Source organism: Gekko japonicus, unplaced genomic scaffold, assembly GCF_001447785.1.
Source record: "Gekko japonicus isolate JY-2015 unplaced genomic scaffold, Gekko_japonicus_V1.1 scaffold2530, whole genome shotgun sequence".
NCBI lineage: Eukaryota > Metazoa > Chordata > Lepidosauria > Squamata > Gekkonidae > Gekko > Gekko japonicus.
This window is the reverse complement of record NW_015162027.1, coordinates 153,557-172,765: the sequence shown is the minus strand read 5'-3', so window position 1 is coordinate 172,765 and position 19,209 is coordinate 153,557. Positions and strand designations below refer to the sequence as shown.

Genomic DNA, 19,209 nt, shown 5'->3' with positions numbered 1-19,209 from the left:
TTTATAGTATGCATTAATGTTGTTGTGACACCAACAACTTTATAATTGTTCACTATGTTGTTTTGGCAATCTGTGATGGTGTTCTCTACTAGTGGAATTTGTATATTTGGGACTCCTGTGCCACTAGTCTTTTCCCCTTGTTGTTCGGATCTACTGCAAGGTCATCCGGGAGTGGGGGATCGAACCCGGTTCTCCCAGATTAGAGTCCGCGCACTTAACCAAGGGCAGCGGGCTGCATCTCGCAGGCGTTGCGTCGCCTCCTCCTCCCACGCCACGCACTCACATCTTGTCCTCCAAACAGATCTTGGGCCCAATGACGTTCGCCGCACCACTGGTGATCCTGAAGGCGAAGGTCTGATCCGGGCAGGCCTGGGGCAACCCGCACTTGTACTTCTTGGGCCTGGGCTCTGGATGGGCAGCAACGAGACAGGAGACACGTGATGCGGAGACGACCAGGAAAGGCCAAATGCCCCAGGCTCGGACGGACTCTCCTGCACCAAGCCTGGTGGCCTCTTGCAAAGCGGTCGGATGCGGAGCGACTCCGGTTTAAGCCCGTCAGAGTGACTCTGCATAGGACTGCACCGTTAAGTCAGCCAGCTTCTTTCTTGTAGCAGGAGAGAGGACGCTACACAGCTTTGGCCGGCAGGCCGAATGCTACAGTTCTGACCCTCCCGAGACGTGGCGCCTACCTCCACCGAAAAGACTCTGCTTGTAACTGAGCACTACTCTAACCCTTTTCTACTGGAAGTGCAGAAAAGGGCAACTCGAATGATCAAAGGGTTGGAACACTTTCCCTATGAGGAAAGGTTAAAGCACTTGGGGCTCTTTAGCTTGGAGAAACGACGGCTGAGGGGGGACATGATTGAGGTTTATAAGGTTATGCATGGGATAGAGCAGGTAGAGAAAGAGGTACTTTTCTCCCTTTCTCACAATACAAGTACTCGTGGGCACTCCATGAAATTGGTGAGCAGTTGGGTTAGAACGGACTGCCCCAAGTGTGCACGAAAATCTCTCTCCCCCCCAGGTGCCCCCGATGCGCGGATTTAGGTATCCGCACGCAGGGGGCACCTTTCGCTATTAGATATATAGATGCATGGGATAGAGCAGGTAGGGAAATAGGTACTTTTCTCCCTTTCTCACAGTACAAGAACTCGTGGACACTCCATGAAATTGCTGAGCGGTCAGGTTAGAACGGATAAAAGGAAGTACTTCTTCACCCAAAGAGTGATTAACACATGGAATTCACTGCCACAGGAAGTGGTGGCGGCTACAAGTATGGGTGGCTTCAAAAGGGAATTAGATAAGGTGATGCTCTGTATTCTTGGTGCTTGGGGGGGGGGCAACAGCAGGAGGGCTTCTAGTGTCCAGGTGGCAACTGGTATTTTTTTGGCCACTGTGTGACAGAGCGTTGGACTGGATGGGCCATTAGTCTGATTCAACATTGGCTTTTCTTATGTTCTTATGTTCTAAGGACCAAGAAAGCCAGGTGACAATCAATGAAGATCTGATGCCAGGGAGCCATGAGGGATGGGCAACAGGTTGCTTCCCAGGACACAAGTGGCCGCCTCATGCTGACGCGGACCAGTGACCTGCTTAGCTCAGAATGGTCCAATCGGACCGATCCATTTTGTCTAGGGCATTAAAGCATACTGTGGTCACCTTGGCACATTTTGTGAAGAGCCACTTGTTCTTCATACCCCATCGCCTAGCAAACGATGGGCAGTAGGTTCAGGACGGACAAAAGGAAATACTACTTTACCCAGAGAGTGATCAAAACGTGGAATTCGTTGCCAGAGGATGTAGTGATGGCCAGAGGAATAGGCAGCTTTACAAGGGGATTGGACAGATTCATGGAGGATAGGTCTATCAATGGCTACCAGCCATGGTGGCTGAGGGGAACCTCCACATTGCAAGTTGCCAAACCTTGTGCCCAAGCTGCGACCCAAAACCCACTTATTTATCGCAAAGTGCCAACACGGGAATTTAACCTGAATACTGAGGTTTTACTTTAGAAAAAACAACTCATACATTAACTTAAGATGATCCAAACAAAGTAAGGAAAGCAATCCCAAATGCTTTCATTTACTTAAAATTATTTGGCAGAGAATTCGACACTTTAATGATGGTCTGGGCCTGGCTGGGGCGATGGCACGCGTGCCCACAGAGAGGGCTCTGAGTGCCATCTCTGGCACCTGTGGCATAGGTTCGCCACCACTGTCATAGGGGGAAGGCCTCGGCCTCTGTGCTTTGTTGTTGGCTCCCCAGAGGAACTGGCTGGCCCCTGTGTGAGATGGGATGCTGGACTAGAGGGACCCTCCCTGGTCTGATCCAGCAGGGCTCTTCTGATGTTCTTATTAGGGGAAGGCCTCGGCCTCTGTGCCCTGTTGTTGGCCCTCCAAGAGGAACTGGTTGGCCAGTGTGTGAGACAGGACATGGGACTGGGTGGGCCACTGGTCTGACCCAGCAGGGCTGTTCTGATGCTGCAAAGACTGTGGTGCAGCTTTTTAATAATTTCGGTAGCTTATACCGGGTCTTGCACTACTTGAACAGGGAGAGATGGTGTGCAGTTAATGGAGGAGTATGTTTTGAAATAAAGCACTTCCTTTGTGTGGGCACAAAGGGTGGGTGGGGAAGGGTACGGAGGACACCCAATAACATGCCTCGTTGCAGCTCCCCAAGCTCCTAGCTGCACTACCTGTTTCTCAGCTTCCGCTCTGGACCTGAAATGCCGTCTCAATGTACATAAAGAGCAGCTGGGTTCTAGACGCTACCGCTGTGGCTTCTCTTCTTAACCTAGCCTTAATGCCCAGAAGCATCCTCTGAGCTCAGAATGGTGCTTTTCTGTGAGGAAGCCATCAACATGCTCTCAGCTCACAGAGCCGCTGTAGGCCTGGGCCTAAGTGAGGTCAATCCAGGGCCATAGCTACAGTGGGGCTTTTGGGGGCTTTGCCCCCTTTCGTAAAGGCACAGCCCCACGGGAATTTTTCCTGTAAATGCTTTTATCACTTTTAAACATTTTTAAAAGGTGTATGCTCCTTTAAGCAGAGCGGGGTGCTGTAGTTGACTAATTCCTGCACTGAGCAAGGGGGTTGGAGTAGGTGACCTCTAGGATCCCTTCTAACGCTATGTCAAGAAACTGGTCTCCTTTAAGAGGGTTCTTCTGCCTGTTAGCTTTCTTGATTCTAGAAGTCATCACCCCCACCTGCCGGCTCGTTCTCTGAATGGTTGCTTAGGCCGGCAGAAGTGATTAACTTGCAGCAGCTGAGAACTGTCATCTAAAGTGGTTGACACCTTGCAATTCAGAGATCTGTCCTGGTCACAGCTTTCTATTGGCCTAAATGGCTTTTCTTTCTGCACTGAGGACTTCGGCCCCACCGGAAAAAAATGTGCCCCACAAGGCGCAAAATCCTGGTTACCGGCCTTGAGGACATCACCCCTTCTGAGATGTAAAGCCTCCTCCGATTACTGCACCCGTATCCACCTGGACCAATCAGCACATGACAACCTCGAGCCCCGGATTTAATGGTCGGCAAGGGCTTTCCTCTCCGTCTGCAGTTGCTTCCATTACGCTGTGATCCCTTTGGGCAGATCTTGGTGGAAGGTGGGCCTGAGCTCCCAGAAACGCAGAGCTTCTTTCTGCACTGCAAAGGGACCAACGTTCTGCCGCTCCTCTGCACTGCAAAGGGACCAACGTTCTGCCGCCAGTTTTGTCCGGAGAGCGTAGCTGACAGACTAACCCCTTGGCTGAGCTGTACTCGTCACCAGTGTTCCCTCCAAGCCGAGTTAGTGTGGGCTAGCTCACAGTTTTTTAGCCTCCAGCTCACACATTCTTGTCTTAGCTCAGGAAGGATGGCTCCGGAGCAAACTAATTGATGCAGGAGCCAAATCGCTGGCTCACAACTTTAATGCCAGTAGCTCACAGAGTAGAATTTTTGCTCACAAGATTCCACAGCTTAGAGGGAGCACTGCTGATGGGTGGCTTTTAACAAGGGCAGGAAGACGAAGAAAAAGGAGGGGGAGGGGAGGGATTGGATTTATACCCCGCCCTTCACTCGGGAGTCTCAGAGCTGCTTACAATCTTCTTTCCTTTCCCCTCCCCACAGCAGACACCCTGTGAGGGGCAGACGGGGCTGAGAGAGCTCTTTCAGGGACTGCTCTTCGAGAGAACAGCTCTGAGAGAACTTGTGACTGACCCAAGGTCACACCAGCCGCTGCATGTGGAGGAGTGGGGAATCAAACCCGGTTCTCCGAGATTAGAATCCGCACACTCAACCACCACACCAAAGGGGCTCTCAGGGTCAAAGGTTTGCAAAAGGGGAGGATGGGGAAGAATCCAAGGAGAATGAAGGCAAAGTCACCTACCTGTGCTGGGAGGATTCTCGGGATCTGCAGGGAAGCAGAGAAGAGGCAAGGTCAGGAAGAGACGGAAACAGCACTCGCCCTGCCTCACCACCGCGTTCCACAGGCCATTTAATTAAACTGAAAGTTAATTCAATTGAGGGTTTTGCTTTAATCAGATTTGGAAGAGACCGTCAGACAGAAAGGCAAGAGGGCCCACACCTGGACAGCCCAGGCCAGCCCGATCGCATCAGATCTCGGAAGCTAAGCAGGGCTGACCAGTGTTCCCTCTAAGCTGAGTTAGTGTGAGCTAGCTCACAGTTTTTCAGCCTCCAGCTCACACATTTTTTGCCTTCGCTCAGGAAGGGACGGCTCCAGAGCAAACTAAGTTATGCAGCAGGCAGATCGCCCGCTCACAACTTTAATGCCAGTTAGCTCACAAAGTAGAATTTTTGCTCCCAAGACTCCACAGCTTAGAGGGAGCATTGTGGCTGACCCTGCCAAGTACTTGGATGGGAGACCTCCAAAGGAATACCAGGGCCCGGAGGCAGAAGCAGGCTAACAAGCCACCTCTCTGAAACATCCACACCCCACTAGGGGTCGCCAGAAGTCACCTGTCAGGACCCACAGTCAAACAACTGAGCACACGCTTCCAAGAAGGTTATACTTTATTGTTAGAACTATGGTTGCAGCAGGAACATGTTCACAGTTAGGAATAACTAATACATGGCAAGCATCAAGAGATATAGTCCATTCAAACCACCACCACCCTCCACCCCCCCCCCCCCCCCCCCATGGGCCAATCGGCCTGACTCCCGTGGGCGGGAAGGAAACCCTAGAACAGTTAGAGCCAAGGCTGGGAAATGAAACTAGTCTCACGGTTAATTAATGGGGAGACACTACATCGGCAGGACTACAAGGTCAGAGATAACGAAGGCAGAAGCAGGGAGAAAGGAATGTGGCATCAACTGGTACACAGGTCATGCATGCGAACCTGCAGCTATAAACAATATTGCAGCGTAGCTGACATCACCATGACTTCTAGGCAAGCAACCACATACTCACAAACACACACACATAAAGAAAGGCAAGAGGGACTCATCTCACCAGCTTAAAACATACATCTCCATTACATCAGGCCCATAGTCTGAGTCACGGGTTTTTCAAGACTGCTCCTCGCTTGCAGCTCAAGGCCAAACTATATGTTACGTTATCCCCGTATCCTCCCCAGGTCCACCCTAAGGACTTAGTCAAAATCTTTACTAATACGGTCACAGACCAGCACAACACCGTATGGACTTTTGATCAGATGCAGGTTCTGTACGGGGAAGTCAATTTCCAGTTCCACAGGTGTTGGCGGGGAGAGGGAGGGGCAGATGTAGAGATGTGAAGGGCCGGAAAAAAACCCGGAAAAATTCAGGGAAAAAACGTGGGTTTTCCCCATTTTTTTCCTGAAGCCTTTTTTGTTTTTTTCCGAAAAATTGGAAAAATTGAGAAAAGAAAAGAACAAAAATTGATTATGGAAGGTTTTATTTTAACATGATGAATAAAATACTTTAAGACAAGGTGTTCAAATATTTTCCAAATCATTTCTAAAAAATATGTATGGTATCAGATTGATCTACTTTCTGTGCACTGAGGACAAGCAAGTCCTAGGTTACAAACTGAACTCTCCAATGCAAGAACAAGAGGCATTTCTTCCTTTAGGAGGTGCTGTTGTCACAAGAAAAGGAAAAGGTTTCAGTTTTGTTTTTGCATGCGGGTGGGTATTCTGTTTGTAATAGTTTGGATACACTATATTTTTAATATGCTAGTTGTGATAATTTCATGCCAAGTAAAAATGTCCGTAGTCATATTTTATGTTCCTAAACAGAATGACTTTCAATCCGGAAAAGAAAAAAGAAGTGTTAATGCAGCATTTTTCCCAATTTTACATCTCTAGGCGGGTGTGAATCAGGACTGTGGGGCACAAGTAGAGGTATACCTCTGAGGATGCCAGTCACAGCTGCTGGCGAAACACCAGGCCCTACAATGCCAAGACCACGGCCATACAGCCCAGAAAGTCTACAACTAATAAAAAGAAATTAGCTGTGCAACGATATCAATTTCAAAATGGGCTATGCCTTCGCAGCGTTCAGGATTCTCATTGTGAAGGCATAAGCCCGCTTTGAAAACGATATTGTGAACTGAATGCGCTGAGACTGATTTTCAGGGATACCTTTCAAGGTGCTGGTTCCAACTTGACAAAGCCATATTGGTGAAACGTGGAGCATGTTGAGAAAGCTAGCAATCCTGTAGCTCAGGGTTGTCAAACATGCAGACCGGGGGCCAGATCAGGCACCCAGAAGGCTTCCATCAGGCCCACAGTGGAACCGGCCATCTCCTCCTTCCTGTTCTGCTGCTGCTGCTGCACCATAGCTTGCTTCACCAGACTCTCTTAATCGCTCAGCCATTTCATGTTTTAACCTGGGTCCTAGACTCAGAACTCTGAGCATGAGATTTCTGTGGTGAATGTCAATAAATCAAAAGCAGGTGTGCAACTTACAGAGCTAATGTTTTAAGGATGTTTTTATTTTAAGTTAAAAAAAACACCTTTGTGTTTGTGTCCTTTATAAAGTTTATGTCTCCGCTACCTGGCATTACATTTGATGACACACGTGGCCCAGGGGCCCAACAAAGTCTCATTTATGTCAGATCCGGCCCTCATAGCAAATGAGCTTGACACCCCTGCTGTAGTTCTTTTGGAACCATTCCTGCGTTCCTTTTTGGAACTGTTGGAGTAGATATCTTCCGGATGCTCATTTTCCTCCTTTATACTGTGAAGCATATTGTCCATCAGGAGGGACTGAACAACTTGGAGTATTTTGGACTTTGTGAGCCACATATAGGACTTCGGTTTAATCATCTATGCCCTGATCATGAATTGTATATCGTATGAATAATTTTGCCTAGGGTTTCGAAACTGAATACGTGGCTTAATTTGTCTATAAGCGGATTTTTCTTTAACCATTTATTGGTTTTCGAAATTGGTATCGACGCCACACACAACTGATTTTTTTTTTGTTTAATCTATATACTGTGCGTCTCACTGCTCTATTGGATGTACAAGTAGAGGTGGCATCACACACACAAATACAGGGCCATTTTCCTGACTCGACACAGCCTTAGGGAGCCAATATCTGCCATCCTGGGGAAACTTACTGTTGGGCTTATCAACAGTGTTCTGAGCGAGTGTGAGCTGGATCACAGTTCTTTAGCCTCCGGCTCACGTGTTGTCTTAGCTCAGGAAAGAGGGTTCCAGAGCAAACTGATTTATGCAGCAGCCAAATCGCTCACATGCCAATAGCTCACAAAGTAGATTTTTCTGCTCGCAAGACTCCACAGCTTAGAGGGAGCATTGCTTAGCAAGTTAAAACACTTCAGCAATGATAGAGTTAACTTTGTTTGTTTGGTCAACAGGAAGTCACATGTGTTTCCTGTATCCAATCCGTCACTAAGTGAGAAAAAGCCCACAAATCTTGTAGGAGGTCTTAGTTAAATGACTTTAGCTTTGTGACTGGAAATCAACGTATTGGCTATTAGGATCTTGGGGTATCTACCTCCCTTTGTTTCTTGGTGAGAAAGAGGCGCCATTCTTCTAGTAATCTTCCAGCAGTAAACATATAAGATCTAGTATTTGTTGTTTTGCATCCTGTTTACCTTTTTCCCATGTTAGTTCTAGTAAAGCTATTTTTCAAACATACACATGGACCCTTACTCAGTGCTCTGTTGTTTTTATCTCTGCTTAAGTATATTTTTCTAAGGTCGCGGTCACACACGCCAGAAAAAAGGGGGGGGGGAAGCAAGGCTATTTCCTCCGGAGGAATTTGACCCGCAGTTGCGCGATCACAGAGTCCTTGGAAGCTGCGGGCACAGACGCCACTGCGTGATCAGACGCAACCGCAGGTGAGTCGGGGTTTTTTTTTTTGCCGATTGTTTCCAGTGTGCTTAAACGAGGAATCGATGAATTGCATCTCTGCACCGAGGTGCGACGCGAGCGCGGGGGGGGGGGGGGGGACAACGGCATGGAGTCGGTATGGCCTGATCAGACCATCCCGATGCCCTGAGAGCACGCTGGAGCGATCAGACACAGGAAAGTCTGCCCATGGCCCGTCACAATCTGTTTACTACCGGATTTCCCCCGGTGTCTTTTAAGTCCGCTTCTGCGGCGGAGCAAAACGGGTTGCCGACGGCTGCGGGGCGCTCCCCAGATGTTGTTGTCTGATCACGCCCTTTAAATCCGCCCGGCATTCGTGCCTATGGCGGGTCTAATTGTGCGTATGATTGTGCCCTAAGAATACCTATGACTTATAGGTGCTGGTGGCTCAAGTGGTTAAGGCGCTGAACTGCAGGCTGTGGAAGGTCGGTAGTTCAGCAGTTCGAGACCCGAGTGTGCCGCACGACGGAGTGAGCCCCCGCCTCTAGTTCCAGCTCCTGCCAACCTAGCAGTTCGAAAGCAAGAAATTGCAAGTAGATAAAGAGGTACCACTTCGGTGGGAAGGGAACAGCGTTCCGTGCGCCTTGGTGTTTAGTCAGGCCGGCCACATGACCACGGAAACATCTTCGGACAGCGCTGGCTCTTCGGCTTGGAAACAGAGATGAGCAACGCAACCCTAGAGTCGGATTCGACTGGCTTTCGAGCAAGGGAACCTTTACCTTTACAGGTGCTGGTGGCTATGACGAAGTGAAAACGTCGCCATAAATTACAAAGGACTGGCTGCGATGGAGGCCACTTCCCCACTGTCATTTTTGTCACTCGCCTGACCTTATTGCTTCAGGGTTTCCCGCCCCCCCCATTGCTCTCTATAGTAGTCCCAGAGGGAGCAAAACACATGTCGAAAATGGGGGGGACGGGACCCAAAGCAATAGGGACAGATGAGTAACAAAAACGACAGTGCGGACGTGGCCAGAGTCTTCAGCCTCTCTCTGGTGGCTCGTCCGACAGATGAAAACAGAGAGAACCAGAGGGCCCTCAGACACATTTGCCGCTCAGCTGAGCTCAGTGAGGGTCTCTCTTTCCTCGTCCAGATGGCAAACCCCCCAGTTAAAGCGAAGCCCCCACAATGCGAGCAAAGCAACTCAGAGCTTCCTCCCTAACCCAGCATATAGCACCTGGAGAGAACTTAAGGAATGCTTTGCTGGATTGCCCCCAACATCTGTACAGATCGAGCCTCCCGTTTCCACAGCTGCTAGCCAGATGCACGTTCACAAGCAGGCCCGGGAGGGATCCAGCCTCCCTCCCTCATGTGACCTCGCCCTGACATCTGGTATTCATAAGTATGCTCCGTCTGGGGTTAGAGGCTCCCTTCAACGATCATGGCTTACAGCCAGATTCACGGAGGACAGGTGCACTGTCTTTTAAAGGAATCTAAACCCTCCTGCCGTTTCCACACCAAGGTCTCTAGATCTCGCAACTGCAGCCACCCCTGCGTTCGTTCCTGCGCCTTGAAAAACAGACGGAAGCGCAGAAGTACAGAGATGCGTGAATCCAGAGTCTCCAAGGTGGCAGCCGTGGGCACCGAGGCGATCGCCAACACCCAGTCCAGTGTCTGCCAAGCGTTTCTTGAAAGTGGGCAGGGCTAGCTGGTGCTCTTGCCCAGCAGGGCTTCTGATAGGCTGCTGGAGAGCCAATCGGCTGTGCAGATTAAAATAAGATTGTTGCAGAGGCAGCCGCTTCCACAGTGCTGGTTTTATTCTCTCTCGCTCCCGTTTCCCGGTGTTTTCCCCTCCAAATCCACCCCTCTTCTCCCCTGCACTTAGGCTTTCTCGGCGTGAACGAGGCCCCGCCTCCCGCAGCAGCCATCTTGTGGTTGCATCCACCACCCTTGGTCAGAACTCCAAAGGTGCCCGCGGGCTCAAAAAGGGTCCGGGGACCCCTGCATGGATCAGAAAGGCCCCGATAACTGCAAGGCCAGCCCCTTCCTAGAGCCCCAGCCTTTGCCTTTCCCGCCTCCGTCGTTTTGCCGCCCCGGTTCTTACTGTTGAGGAGCTGCTGCAGGCGAGAGAAGCCGCTCTGGGTACCCAACAGGACGCTCACGAGGATCCAGGTCAGGCCGGCTGTCAGGATGATAACCACGACGCGAAGCGGTCCTGAGGCAGTCGAGGAGGAGAAGATCGTATGAGCGGCAAGACCCACAAAGTCCTCGAGAGCGGAACCCGAGTGCGGCCGTCCTCCGGTTCTGCCCGTTACCGTCCCCCCCCCCCATGGCCCTGGAGACAAAGGGCTTCCTGAGAGCCAAAAAAGTTATTACGTTTACTAAACAAGCCGCATTGCCGTTTTCTCTCACCGCCCTCAGTCAGACGGCAGCTGTCGGAAATCTCAAGGGCCTGGGAATGGATTGGGAACGGAGTGGGGGGGAGGGGCTTCTGCCTCCCCTCACCCACCATTTTCAGAAGAAGAGGAGGAGGAGGAGATTGGATTTATACCCCGCCCTTCACTACGCGAAAGCGTCTCAGAGCGGCTTACAAACTCCTTTCCCTTCCCCTCCCCACAACAGACACCCCGTGAGCAATGCTCCCTCTAAGCTGTGGAGTCTTGTGAGCAAAAATTCTACTCTGTGAGCTCCTGGCATTAAAGTTGTGAGTGAGCAATTTGGCTACTGCATCAATTAGTTTGCTCTGGAGCCCTCCTCCCTAAGCTGAGACAAAAATGTGTGAGCTACAGGCAAAAAAACTGTGAGCTAGCTCACACCAACTCAGTTTAGAGGGAACACTGCCCGTGAGCAATGTTCCCTCTAAGCCAGTGGTGGCGAACCTATGGCATGGGTGCCAGAGGTGGCACTCAGAGCCCTCTCTGTAGGCACGCGTGCCATCACCCCAGCCAGGCCCAGACCATCGTTAAAGTGTCAAATTCTCTGCCAAATAATTTTAAGTAAATGAAAGCATTTGGGATTGCTTTCCTTACTTTGTTTAGATCATCTTAAATTAATGTATGGGTTGTTTTTTCTGAAGTAAAACCTCAGTATTCAGGTTAAATTGCCGTGTTGGCACTTTGTGATAAATAAGTGGGGTTTGGGTCGCAGTTTGGGCACTCGGTCTCTAAAAGGTTCGCCATCACTGCTCTAAGCTGTGGAATCTTGTGAGCAAAAATTCTACCTTGTGAGCTACTGGCATTAAAGTTGTGAGCGAGTGATTTGGCTACGGCACAAATGAGTTTGCTCTGGAGCCATCCTTCCTGAGCTATGACAAAAATGTGTGAGCTGGAGGCTAAAAAACTATGAGCTACCTCATACTATCTCAGCTTAGAGGGAACACTGCCCGTGAAGTAGGTGGGGCTGAGAGAGCTCTTTCAAGGACTGCTCTTGAGACAACAGCTCTGAGAGAACTTGTGACTGGCCCAAGGTCACACCAGGAGCTGCATGTGGAAGAGTGGGGAATCCCTAAGACCCCTAAGAGCACTTCGGTCTGGGACACAAGAGCACTTCGGTATTCCAGGCCCCAGGGAGGCAAGGCTTGCTGTGAAGAGGGCCAGGTCCTTCTCAGTGGCGGCTCCTACCTGGTGGAATGAGCTCCCGGAGGAGATCAGGGCCCTGCGGGACCTAGTACAGCACCGCAGGGCCTGCGAGACGGAGCTCTTCTGCCAGGCTTTTATGTAGGAGCCACCACTACCACTACCAACGGTGTTGACAACAAACGGAGCAAGGAGACGGCCCTACGGAAGATCTGGCCACAATACAGCGCTGGGCTGGTACCGCTGGACTGGACAGTTTAACATCTACTGGACACTACCTACCTCCATGAAAGACCACCTACCTCTAACGGATGACCATCTTGTTTTTAAATCTGAGCACTTTATTTGTAATATTTGTTGGTTTTTACTGTTTTTACCCTGTTTTTATGTATGGGCCTATTTTGCCCCCTCGTAAGCCGCCCTGAGCCCGTCCGCGGGGAGGGCGGGGTATAAACACAAAAATAATAAATAAATAAACCCGGTTCTCCCAGATCAGCGTCCGCGCTCCTAACCACTACGCCAAACCGGCTGTGTGTGTGTGTGTCCAGGGAGGGGTCTCTTTGCCCCACTGCTACTGACGTATCCTGATGAGCTACACACTACCTTTCCACAGCAGGGCAAACAGCCCCTACCTGGGGCTTCAGGTCAGGAAATTATTGTGTATGAAGGGGAGAAGGTTTCAGCCCCCTCCCTCTGTGTGCTGTTGTCTCATTCTGAAACAGGCCCACTCGTGCCTGGGAACTGCAAAACTCTTGAATGCACCTTTCCACCTGACCTGGGGATATTCCCCAGGGAAGACATCACATGTTCTCCCAGCTAGACCTCACCTGCTAGTCTCATGTTCCCTTGCCAGTGTCCGGAACCGGCAAGAACCCAACGCGTCTGTACTCCTGCGGTGCCCGGGCCGGAGTGAGGGATTCTGCCGCGGGTGAGTCACATGTCCCTTTCAAGCTGCAGGGAATACGAAAGGACAGTCTGGATCAGCCCAAAGAGCTTTTTAAAATAGTATTTTTGTTCTAATGCAGCCTGCGCCATCCAGAAGACTCCGATCCAAACCACCACAGGCTCAGTTAAAATGTAAAACACAGATCCTGATACCCAGCCTCCCTGGAATCCAGCAAGGCTCATAACACTGAAGTAAAACTGTCTGATTTGTACGTTTCTATTTCAGACATTATGGGGCTGCGGTGGCCAAGTCGTTAACATGCTGAACTGCAGGCCGGAAGGTCGGTAGTTTGGCAGTTCGAGACCCGAGTGCCGCATGATGGAGTGACCTCCCATCTCTGGTCCCAGCTCCTGCCAGCCTAGCAGTTCGAAAGCAAGAAATTGCAAGTAGATAAAGAGGTACCGCTTCGGTGGGAAGGTAACAGCGTTCCGTGCGCCTTGGCGTATAGTCATGCCGGCCACATGACCACGGGGACGTCTTCGGACAGCGCTGGCTCTTCGGCTTGGAAACGGAGATGAACACCGCCCCCTAGAGTCGGATTTGACTGGCTTTCAAGCAAGGGAAACGTTTACCTTTTCCTTATTTCACACATTATGCAGCAGGAAGCTGGGTCTTCCCCACTCGACAGGGAGTCAAAACGAACCCTGGCTTTCTGGTTATATTTAAAATTGCGTAAGCTGTTACAGCAGCTGGTTCAGGTTCTCGTGGCAACCCACAATAATAAAAAACTGTAAAACACAATAAAATCATCGCAGTTAAGTACACCAGATGCTTAAAATGCCACAGCCCTTGATCATCTTTGATTAATTTTATTTATACCCTACTCTTCCCACCAATGAGGATCCAAAGTAGCTTACGACATATAAAGTCCAGAAAGATTGAGAGGCTAAGAGAATTGGATTCGCTTCTGGAAATTCTATGGGTTGAAATAGGGGGTCCAAAAGGAAACTTAACACTGGGAGTTTGTTATCGCCCACCAGATTATAAAATGATGAATGAATTAAAGATAGCAGCTAGACAAAACCACTGTGTCATAATGTGTGTTCTAGTCGAGAAAAAGAGATTGAGTTTCTAGACACTCTAAATGACTGTGCCATGGAGCAGATGGTCACAGAACCTACCAGGGGAGAGGCGATCCTTGATTTGGTCCTAAGTAACACTCAAGACCTGGTAAGAGATGTAAAAGTAATTGCACCGCTTGGGAACAGTGATCATAATGTTGTTGAGTTCAACATTTGTATAAATAGGGAATTGGCCAAAAAGGCTCACACAACCACTTTTAACTTTAAAAGGGGAAACTTCTCTGATATGAGGAGGCATATGGGGAGGAAACTGAAAGGAAAAGTAAAAAGGGTCAAAGCCATTGGGGAAGCTTGGAAACTATTTAAAACTACGATCCTAGAAGCTAAAAAAAAAAAATTCCGCAGGTTAGGAAAGGCACAAACAGGTATAGGAAAAAGCCTGCATGGTTAACAAACAAAGTAATGGAAGCTGTAAAAGGTAAAAAGGATTCCTTTAAACAGTGGAAAGCTAGTCACAGTGAGGCTGATAAAACAGAACACAGGCTATGGCAAATAAAATGCAAGTCTGTTGTCAGGCAGGCAAAAAGGGAATATGAGGAGCATATAGCAAAAAACCTAAAAACCAACAATAAAACTTTCTTCAAATACATTAGAAACAGGAAACCAGCCAGGGAGGCAGTGGGGCCCTTGGACGACCAAGGGGTAAAAGGAGTATTGAAGGATGATAGGGAAATGGCTGAGAAGCTAAATGCATTTTTTGCCTCCGTCTTCACTGTGGAAGATGAGAAGTGCTTGCCCACTCCAGAACCACTGATTTCAGGAGGGGTGTTGAAAGACCTGAGTCAGATTGAGGTGACGAGAGAGGAGGTCCTAAAACTGATAGACAACTTAAAAACTGAAAAATCACCAGGCCCAGATGGCATACATCCGAGAGTTCTGAAAGAACTCAAATGTGAACTTGTAGATCTCCTGACAAAGATATGTAATCTTTCCTTAAAATCTGCCTCCATTCCTGAGGATTGGAAGGTAGCTAATGTCACTCCCATCTTTAAAAAGGGTTCCAGAGGAGATCCGGGAAATTACAGGCCAGTCAGTCTGACGTCGATACCGGGTAAATTGGTGGAAACCATTATTAAGGAAAGAATTAGTAGGCACATAGATGAACAAAACCTATTGAGGCAGACTCAGCACGGTTTCTGTAAGGGAAGATCTTGTCTCACTAACCTGTTAGTGTTCTTTGAGGGGGTGAACAAACATGTGGACAAGGGGGATCCAATAGATATTATTTACCTTGACTTCCAGAAAGCTTTTGATAAAGTTCCTCATCAAAGGCTCCTAAGTAAGCTCAAAAATCATGGGATAGAAGGACAAGTCCTTTTATGGATCAAAAACTGGCTAGTTCATAGAAAACAGAGAGTGAGTGTAGGTGGGCAATTTTCTCAGTGGAGGGTGGTAAGCAGTGGGGTACCGCAGGGATCAGTACTTGGTCCACTGCTTTTTAACTTGTTCATTAATGATTTGGAGATGGGAGTAAGCAGTGAAGTGGCTAAATTTGCGGATGATACAAAGTTGTTCAGGGTGGTGAAAACCAGTGAGGATTGTGAGGCACTCCAAGGGGATCTGTCAAGGATGGGCGAGTGGGCGTCAACATGGCAAATGGGGTTCAATGTGGCCAAGTGCAAGGTGATGCACATTGGAGCCAAAAATCCTAAATATAAATACACATTGATGGGGTCTGAACTGGCAGAGACTGAGCAAGAGAGAGATCTTGGAGTTGTAGTGGATAACTCACTGAAAATGTCGAGACAGTGTGTGACTGCAATAAAGAAGGCCAATGCTATGCTGGGGATTATTAGGAAGGGTATTGAAAACAGATCAGCCAATATAATAATGCCCCTATATAAATCAATGGTGAGACCTCATTTGGAATACTGTGTGCAGTTCTGGGCACCACACCTTAAAAAGGATATTATAGCTTTGGAAAAAGTGCAGAAAAGGGCAACTCGAATGATAAAAGGGTTGGAACACTTTCCCTATGAGGAAAGGTTAAAGCGCTTAGGGCTCTTTAGCTTGGAGAAAAGACGACTGAGGGGTGACATGATCGAGGTTTATAAGATTATGCATGGGAAAGAGCAGGTAAAGAAAGAGGTACTTTTCTCCCTTTCTCACAATACAAGAACTCGTGGGCACTCCATGAAACTGCAGAGCGGTCGGGTTAGAACGGATAAAAGGAAGTACTTCTTCACCCAAAGAGTGATTAACACATGGAATTCACTGCCACAGGAAGTGGTGGGTGCTACAAGCATGGACGGCTTCAAAAGGGAATTAGATAAGCATATGGAGCAGAGGTCCATCAGTGGCTATTAGCCACAAGGTATAGCTAGGGGCTCTGGGGCAAGTGATGCTCTGTCTTCTTGGTGCTTGGGGGGGGGGTCAACAGTGGGAGGGCTTCTAATGTCCTGGCCTGGCTGGCCTGAGGATATCCAGCAAGCTTGCGAGGCAGAGTGGGAATTCGAACCTGGGTCTTCCCAGATCCTAGACTAGCATTACTAAATGGGGCTCTTGTGTGTCACATGCAAGTTAGTTCACCATGTTTTGAATCCTGCCTTTCTTCCATCATGCAGTTCAAGGCAGGGTTACCAACTTCCAGATGCGGCCTGGAGATCAGCTAGAATTACAGCAGTTCTCCAGATTACAGAAATTGGTTCTCCTGGAAAAAATGGCTGCTTTGGAGGGCGAACTCTGCAGCACTGCATGCTCGCTAATCTCCCTCGACTCCCCAAATCCCATCCTTTCAAGGCTCCGCTCCCTAAATCTCCAGGTATTTCCCAACCAGGAACTGGCAACCCTAGCTCAAGGTGGTATACATGGGGTTCCTAACAGGTCTCCTGTTGTTGTTGTTCAGTCACACAGTCAAGTCTGACTCTCCGCGACCCCATGGACCACATCACGCCAGGCCCTCCCGTCTTCCATCATCCTATGGAGTCTGCTCAATTTCATGTTTGTTGCATCAATAACACTGTCTAACCATCTCCTCCTTTGCCGTCCCCTTCTTCTTTGACCTTCCATCTTTCCCAGCCTCGGGGTCTTCTCCTCCAGTGAGTGCTCCCTTCTCATTGGGTGGCCAAAGTGTTTGAGCTTCAGGATCTGGCCTTCCAGGGAACAGTCAGGGTTGATTTCTTTTAAGATTGACTGATTTGATCTCCTTGCAGTCCAAGGAGGTCTCCTGTCCACACCTTCAGAATACGCTGGCAGCCAGTTGGTTGCCTTTAATTCCAAATTTCCCAGGAACCCAACCAAAAAGCAACACAACAGTCCAGGGCAGGAGGCCTCCGCCTAAGAGAAGACTGCAGGAATTAATAGGTTCAGATAGAAGCAGAATGAAGCGAAGCAGTCGAGGTAGTTTGCCGATGCGCTCGACACAAGGAACATAAGCGAAAACCCACGGAGATCTCAAAAAATGTTCCATAGTAAACACAGATTATTCCACTGGGGATTTTTGGCCATCATTGGGTGGCTGTGGATGAATGCTGCTCCCACATGATCCTGGGAGCCATCTGTAAAAACCACAGCATGATTTGTTATGCAATCATGTTCCAGATACGCTTGCTCCAGGCTCTCCCACATGGTCCCCACCAACACAATTTCTGGCCCCAGCCAAGTGTTTTTGTTAAATGGGTGGGGCAGGGAGGGCTTTTGCCCAACAAGGCTTCTGAATGGCTAGTGGAGATTTGATTGGCCGTCCAGATTTTTTAAGGTGGCTCAAGAGGAGTAGCTGTGTTAGTCTGCCTGTAGCAGCAGAAAAGAGCAAGAGTCCAGGAGCACCTTAAAGGCTAACAAAATATGTGGCAGCACGCAATGCTCCCTCTAAGCTGTGGAGTCTTGTGAGCAAAAATTCTGCTTTGTGAGTGACTGGCATTAAAGTTGTGAGGGAGCCATTTGGCTACTGCATAAATCAGTTTGCTCTGGAGCCCTCCTTCCTGAGCCAAGATAAAAAATATGTGAGCCGGAGGCTAAAAAACTGTGAGCTAGCTCACACTAACTCAGCTTAGAGGGAACTGCTCTTAGAAGTCACCGCTCACTGCTGCGGATATCTGAAGAAGTGAGCCGTGACTCACGGAACCTCCTCCCCGCCACATATTTTGTAAGCCTTTAAGGTGCTACTGGACTTTTGCTCTTTTCCACTGCTACAGATTTTTTTAAAAAGGTTGCTTTGGCAGCAACTGCCGCCACAGCAGACCGTGTGACTCGAGCAAATCTATGGCAATCACTCTGTGGCTGGCTCCACCTCCTGCAGCAGCCATTTTGTTTCTGTGCCCACCATGCCATGTCGGAATTCCAAAGGTGCCCGCAGGTTCAAGAAGGTGGGGGGGCCATGCACTTGCTTGTATCGTCCCAGAAGCACCCCAGACTGGGCAAATTCAAAGAGATTTCCCCGTCTCCTGAAGCAATATTATTTATCAACAACTGCAGTTGCTTTGGGGAGAGATTTCCATTTAGGAGAATGCAGAGGCTGGATTTGTGGGAAAAGGCTGAAGGAGGTGCATATGTTTAGCTTGGAGAGGAGACGACTGAGAGAAGAAGAGATTGGATTTATACCCCGCCCTTCACTACCCAAAAGAGTCTCAGAGCGGCTTACAAACTCCTTTCCCTTCCCCTCCCCACAACAGACACCTTGTGAAGGGTAGGTGGGGCTGAGAGAGCTCTGAGAGAACTGCTCTTGAGAGAACATCTCTGAAAGAACTTATCACTAACCCAAGGAAAGGTGATACGATCACCATCTTCAAGTACTTGAAGGGCTGTCATGTTGTTTTCTGTTGCCCCAGAAGGTCGGACCAGAACTAACGGGTTGAAAGTAAATCAAAAGAGTTTTTGGCTAAACATTAGGAAGAACTTCCTGACGGAGCGGTTCCTCAGTGGGACAGGCTTCCTCGGTAGGTGGTGGGCTCTCCTTCTTGGGAGGTTTTCAGACAGAGGCTAGACGGCCATCAGACAGCAATGCTGATTCTGTGAACTTAGGCAGATCATGAGAGGGAGGACAGGAAGGGTTGCCTCAGTGCTTAGTTCTTGTGGTCCTCTCTTACACGCCCAGGGAAATGCTGATTGCCACTTTGGGGTCAGGAAGCAATTCTTCTCCAGGCCAGTGTGGCTGGAGATCCTGGAGGGTTTTTTGTCATCTTCTGGGCATGAAACAGCAGTCACTGGGGGTCTGGAAGGGAGGTATTTGTGAATTTCCTGCATTGTGCAGGGGGTTGGACTAGATGACCCTGGAGGTCCCTTCCAACTCTTATGACTCTACGATTCTATTAAGCAATAATCAAGCTTTCCCGTTGCTCAGTAAACACCATCCATCCCTAAAGGCAGCCAGGCACGGACTGTGGCGTCATCGGCTTAGCAGGGGGTCAAAATAGTTC

The 19,209-nt window shown here is 49.1% G+C and overlaps 1 protein-coding gene across 1 annotated transcript in view; it reads right to left on the bottom strand.

Annotated features, from left to right (window-relative positions):
- Positions 1-12,774, bottom strand: part of FAM3A (family with sequence similarity 3 member A) — a 21,849-nt gene extending 9,075 nt beyond the window's left edge. Inside the window, exons 1-4 of the mRNA XM_015405527.1 lie at positions 12,655-12,774; positions 10,357-10,467; positions 4,363-4,386; positions 284-407 (exon numbers count right to left, since the gene is read on the bottom strand). Coding sequence (XP_015261013.1) covers positions 284-407; positions 4,363-4,386; positions 10,357-10,467; positions 12,655-12,667 — 272 coding nt within the window. The 5' untranslated portion in view covers positions 12,668-12,774. The remainder of the gene's footprint in view (positions 1-283; positions 408-4,362; positions 4,387-10,356; positions 10,468-12,654) is intronic.
- Between the last annotated feature and the right edge of the window lie 6,435 nt (positions 12,775-19,209).